The following is a 6,000-nucleotide window of genomic DNA, read 5'->3' as shown; positions in this document are numbered from 1 at the left end:
AGACAGAGGTAGGCAGATCTCTATGTTTTCATCCAGCTTGGTCTATACAATGAGTTCAAAGACAGTCAAGACTGTGGAAGGACACTCCCTTTCAAAAACAGAAAGGGAAAGAACCCAAATCAGGCTGAAAGTTACTTTTCACTGTGTGTGTGGTTAACCCTTACAGCTCAAGATACTCTTGGGACTGGCTTTGGAGGATTGCTTATATGCAGGAAGGTCATTGTGAAAAATGTCTAGAAATAGGTCAAATTAACTATATTTCCTCCATATATGTAATAAATGTATAATTTAATCTTCCTTCTTTGGCTTAGGCTTGCATTGGGAAACAGAGGAAGTAGGAATCTTGGATGTTTGAGGTCCACATCCTTTAATATGACCTCCTCCTCAAAGAACAGATTCAGAGTCTGGAAACAGTGATGTCCTTTTTAATTATATTCAGGAGGCAATGGCAATCTGCAGTGGCAGCCTGGAATACATAGGGAGTTTAAGGGGAGCCCTGGGAAACAGTTCATTTGAGTTGAGGCTGTCCTTCTTAAGTGGCTTAAACTCAAAAACCCAAACACACAAAAATTAAATGTAAGAGAAAGCAAAACAAAGGTCTAGTATAATTTTTTAAAACAATTTAGCAGAGACATTATCATGAAGGAGAATATATAAGTGGTGAATAATATGTAGTTATTAAAAAAATGAAGTAGCACCAATTAAAGGTGTGTCCCCAAACCTCTAGGTCTGGATTAAAGGTGTGTGTCTTCCTTCCTCAAAAGTCCTTGTTTAACATGGATCTATCTACTTCAAATTAAGCAATAATTTCTCACAGGTGTGCTCTCAATTTTGGTGTTTTGTTAATTCCAGATATAGTGAAGTTGAGAACCAAGAATAGCCATCACAAGGGTGTGTTATTTCTTGTGGTTTGTCTTCCATCAGTGAGGGATCATGTCAACATTTGCATAGCTATTATTTACTCTTGTATGTTGTTACAATGACTGCTGCTATAAACACCATCAGGGAAGGGGTGTTTTTCTTAACTTGTCAGTGGTCTTAGTTTTCACAACATGGATGGCAGGTGAAAACATCATACATGGTGAGGTGGAATCAGAGCCAGGAACTCCTGAGGTTGACTCTATTCTTTCCTCCTTTTATTCCATCCAGACCCAGAGTCCCAGGATGACTCCAACAAACTTTAGTGGTGGTCTTTCCCCTGCCTCTCAGATAATCCTTCTGAAAGACCCTAACCCTTCAGGCTTACACCCCCAAGCCCCAGAAAATAAGGAACTAAAAAAAAAAAAACTAGTTTCAAGGGCCACCTGACTCAGCTATTATTCAACCTGTAACAAGGTAAAAATGTAAAAAGATTTCTGTTAAGAGATGTGCTCAACTGTGACTGGGATAGTTGCAAGTGTTCCAGGAAGGACCACTGTGACTTTTGTGTAAACTCCACTCCCGCCCTGATACCCCGCTTGAGGTTTCCAGAAGAATGTACATGGGGACCTGACTGTACCCACTCTGTGATCAGACTATGATCTTGTGAAACGAAATTGTATGGGAATTGTAATCTTATGGCTTTGGTGGGTTTTTCCTTTTAAAACCCTCATGTGGCTGCAGTAAGATGTGACTCTTGCTCTTACAAGCAGAGTTTCCCCGTCTGTACAGTTGCTTCAATAAAAACCTCGTGCTGTTGCATCAACTGGACTGGAGTCTGGGTTCTTGGGGTGCCCACTCGAGACCCTAAACCCTTGGGGTACAACACTGCTTAGAAACAGTCTTCCAGACCCATCTAAGGGCACCAAGATAAACAAAGTCATAAACAATAGGTCCCACTTAGCAAAATGAAATCAAGGTCATCCATGTGTTCTAAACAAACCAATAAATCCTAGTAAAATAGCATAATCACTAAAAGTCTCCCCACCAGAAAAAAAAAGCCCAGGACCAGAGAGTTTGAGGGAAGCAGTATCTGCCACTCTGACCCCAAACCCACATGGAGAATAGTCACTGATGTTACTAGATAGTCACTTGCCAAATGTTCCTAAGAGGAAACAAAAATTTAGGCATCAAATCCAGTTGATTGATGTATTCTGTATTGAGGGATGAACAGCACTGGAGTCAGACTTTGGGAGACCTAGGCTGGGATTGCTGAGTTTATTGAATCACTGAGGTATCTTCATGTCTTCAAGGCTTAGTGAATCTCTCAAGACCTGATGAACTGGAGAGAGATGACAGATGTGGGGAGCATTTAAGACATCACATTCTAAGGTGAACAGTCTCAAAACCCCTTCTTTGGTAACTGTTGAATATTTTCTGCACTATTTGGAAACCAGAATGGGGTTTCACTTTTTAAAAATGGTTTGCTTATTTATTTAAAGTTTTTTTTTCATTTTGCATACCACACACTGTTATCCTATCTCTCTTTGAAGTCCTAGCAAAGCATGGAAGTTGAAAGTTTAAAGAGGACAGAACTCACCAATGAAGGATGAAAATTATGAGGTATTAAGAAGCTGAAACTTGGCAGTAAGCATGATGGAATTGAGAAACACTTAGGATCTTCTCATAGCACACCCTAAACTGGATCTGGAAGAGTGTTTCTAAAGAGGATTATCTTAGGGTGAGGGAGTGACCACTATCAAAAGTTGGTAGCGCCATCCTGGGGACTGTCAGTCTGGATGAATAAAAGTCAGGAAAAAAGACTGTCACTTTCAGGGTTCCTGCCTGGCTCTGCTTCTTACCCACCGTATATGAATTCTTACCCCTGACCTCCATGTTGTGAACCGTGAGTCCCCTGACAGGGTAAGGAAAACACCTCTCCTGGATCGTGTTAGTGGTAGGAATCAGTGTAAAACCCCTAGAAGAGTAGATAACAGCTCTGTGGAATGGACACAAACCCGTATTAAACAGAAGATGAACCACAGAAAGCAAAATACACTTTTGGTGGTTATTCTTGATTCTCAACCTAACTAGACATGGAATTAACTAAGATCCTAATATGGAGGGCAAAATGGTGAGAAATGTTTTGCTTAAGTTGAAGTAGGTAGATACACTTCAAATACAGACTTTGAAAGTAAAAAGAAACGAACATCTAATACAGATCTCAGGGCCTGAAGACACACACCTTTAATCCAGATCTGGAGACTAGAAGACACACCCTAAATTGGGCCACACCCTCTGTTAGAAGCATATAAAAGGACATGGAAGGAAGAAGCCCTTGCTCTTTGCCTGCTTGCCCTCACCTTGTAGCCATTCCATCCCTTCCCTGGCATTAGAGAATTTTTCTTCAGAATTCCCACATATACTGAAGACCCAGGGACACGTCCAACCTCCTGGACTGAGTAAGTACTGGATTCTTGGATTTTCTCTTCACAGCTAGCCAATGTGGGAATAGCAGAACTACAGCCCTAAGTCATTCTAGTGAATCCCCTTTGTTCATACACAGAAAGATTAATTATATATGTTCTGTTACTCTGCAGAACCCTAGTATAACATCTTTGATATGAGTGTATAAAATGTTCCAAATTTTCAAGTTGTCTATAGTTATGAAAACTGGGTGCCTATTGACCTAAGATTCAATCTAGAAAAAAAACAGTGATGTAAGAGTCCCTAGTAGCCTACACTGTCTTCTCTGAAACTAGTATTGAAATGTGGATAGAAAATTTCAGACCCAAGTTTCCACCATCATAGAAGATGGAACAGATGAGAAATAGAAACTGAAAATCTAAACCAGTTCAATTATTGTATCCCACAGAGTCAAGAGAAAACAATTGCTAGCTCTTCATTTTGGATACAGTTTAATGTTCAAACTACCTCCAGAAATGTCAGGAGACCAGACAGCCCAGAGATGTGACCACACCCAAATCAACGTCCAGAATTTTTACTACAGGTGGACCATCAGCAACTTCCGTTTTATTCTGGAGGAAATTCAGGAAAGCATTCGAAGCCCAACTTTCTCAATAGGAGCCAATGACAAATGGTGTTTGAGAGTATACCCGAAGGGAGTGGATGATGAAAGTGCAGATTACCTGTCAGTTTACCTAGTGTTGCTCAGCTGTCTAAAGAGTCCTGTTTGGGCAAAGTTCCAGTTCTTGATGTTAAGCACAGAAGGAGAGACAACCCACGGAGAGAGCAAACCTATTGTCTCTAGGTTCGATCCAGGTGTTGAACTGGGATATAAAAAGTTCATCCTTCGAAACCTCCTCCTGTCCTTTGCACCATGGCTTCTCCCAGATGACCAGCTCACCCTCCTCTGCAAGGTGAGTATGGTTGACGACTCTATGCCCATCTCTGACCAGAACAGAAAGCCAAGAATTCAGGTTCCCAGATGCACATTGGCAGATGAGTTAGGAGAGCTGTGGGAGAATTCCCAGTTTACAGACTGCTGCCTGGTGGTAGCTGGCCAGGAATTTCAGGCTCACAAGGCCATCTTAGCAGCTCGCTCTCCAGTTTTCAGAGCCATGTTTCAACATGACATGGAGGAGAGCAGAAACAACCGCTTTGAGATCCATGACCTAGAGCCACAAGTCTTCAAGACATTGATGGACTTCATTTACACCGGAAAAGCACCAGACCTGGACAGCATGGCAGCTGCTGTGATGGCAGCTGCTGACAAGTATGGCCTGGAGTGTTTGAAGGTCATGTGTGAGGATGCCCTCTTCAGGGACCTCTCTGTGGAGAATGCTGCCCACACTCTCTTCCTGGCTCACCTCCATAGAGCAAGGCAGCTGAAAACTGAGGCACTGGATTTCATTACAGCACATGCTTTTGAGGTCTCTGAGACCTCAGGCTGGAAGACAATAGTGGAGACATGTCACCAGTTGGTAGCTGAAGCATACCATTCCCTGGCTTCTGCTCACCGCCCTTTCCGGCAGCCAACTTAAAAGCCTAAATCAACCCTAGTACCTGGTCTGCTGTGACCTACATGTTTCGTCCAGAAGCAGCAGCCAGTGTAGTTATCAATTACACCTGGGTATACTATGGGACCTATGTAGCATTTACAGTGAATCTGGGGAAATACAGATGGTGGATGAGGCTTTAATACAGGTGTAAATGAGTTGAATGGAAGGGTGTGGGAGGGGAAGGTCTGGACTCTGGTACAATCTACTCAGCCTTTTCCCTGTTGCTGTACTGGTTTGATTTTTGTCTAATGAGTTGTAAACTGGAATTCATATTTAATTGCTGGCCCCAAGCACATTACAACAGGGTTTCTTTGGAGAAACTTGTCTGGATTGGACTGAGCAGAACATATGGTCAAGGACTCAGAAAGGAAAAAAACAAACCTGAATATTTGATTACAAGAGAAGGGGAAGAGAATGAAGACATTTTTCTCCAAACTCAGTGTGTGGGAATAGAGAGATGAATCAGTTGACAAAAGCAATTGTTGCTCTTATAGATGATCCTTGTACAGTTCTCCTCTTGTCTCTATGGGCACAAACATCTCTGTAGACTGTACTTAACCCCCCAAAATACAAAATGAATAAAAATTTTAAAATCAGCTTGTGGATTCCAGTAGTGTTTCTGTTTAAAGACAGCCATTTTAGTCCATCCAGCTCTGCTCAGCTGTAGAAGTTTGTTCAGTGTCTTCACTGACACACACACACACACACACACACATCAATTAAAGAAACCTAATGAAATTTTGTATATTCATAGATTGGTACCTAGCCCAATCGTCAACTTTGGTGGTATTGTGTTCCTCAAAGTATTGTGCACCCTAATAAACTTATCTGGGTTCAGAGAAAGTATAGCCACTAGATACAAAGGCTACAAAATGGTGGCACTCAAACCTTTAATCCTAGCATTCCAGAGACAGAAATCCTATTGGATCTCTGTGAATTCAAGGCCACATAGGAAACAGCCAGGCATGGTGACTCACGCCTTTAATCCCAGAATGTGTGCCTTTAATCCCAGGCAGTGATGGCAGAAAGCAGAAAGATATCTAAGGCGTGAAGACCAGAAACTAGAAGCATTGGCTGGTTAAGATTTTAGGCTTTTAGTAACAGTTCAGCTGAGATTCAT

The 6,000-nt window shown here is 41.9% G+C and overlaps 1 protein-coding gene across 1 annotated transcript; it reads left to right on the top strand.

Annotated features, from left to right (window-relative positions):
• Positions 1 to 3,800: 3,800 nt before the first annotated feature.
• LOC143274052 (speckle-type POZ protein-like) lies at positions 3,801 to 4,862 on the top strand. Its single transcript, XM_076575321.1, has one exon. It carries the CDS (start codon positions 3,801 to 3,803, stop codon positions 4,860 to 4,862), a length of 1,062 nt encoding a protein of 353 aa, XP_076431436.1.
• Positions 4,863 to 6,000: the final 1,138 nt, after the last annotated feature.

The sequence above is a fragment of the Peromyscus maniculatus genome, chromosome 6 (genome assembly GCF_049852395.1).
Source record: "Peromyscus maniculatus bairdii isolate BWxNUB_F1_BW_parent chromosome 6, HU_Pman_BW_mat_3.1, whole genome shotgun sequence".
NCBI classification, from domain to species: Eukaryota; Metazoa; Chordata; class Mammalia; order Rodentia; family Cricetidae; genus Peromyscus; species Peromyscus maniculatus.
Note: the sequence above shows the minus strand (reverse complement) of the source record. Positions and strands in the feature narration are given on the sequence as shown.

What these genes read in the sequence shown, in the direction of transcription:
- LOC143274052 (XM_076575321.1), top strand. Translation starts at nt 3,801, where the DNA reads ATGTCAGGAGACCAGACAGCCCAGAGATGTGACCACACCCAAATCAAC.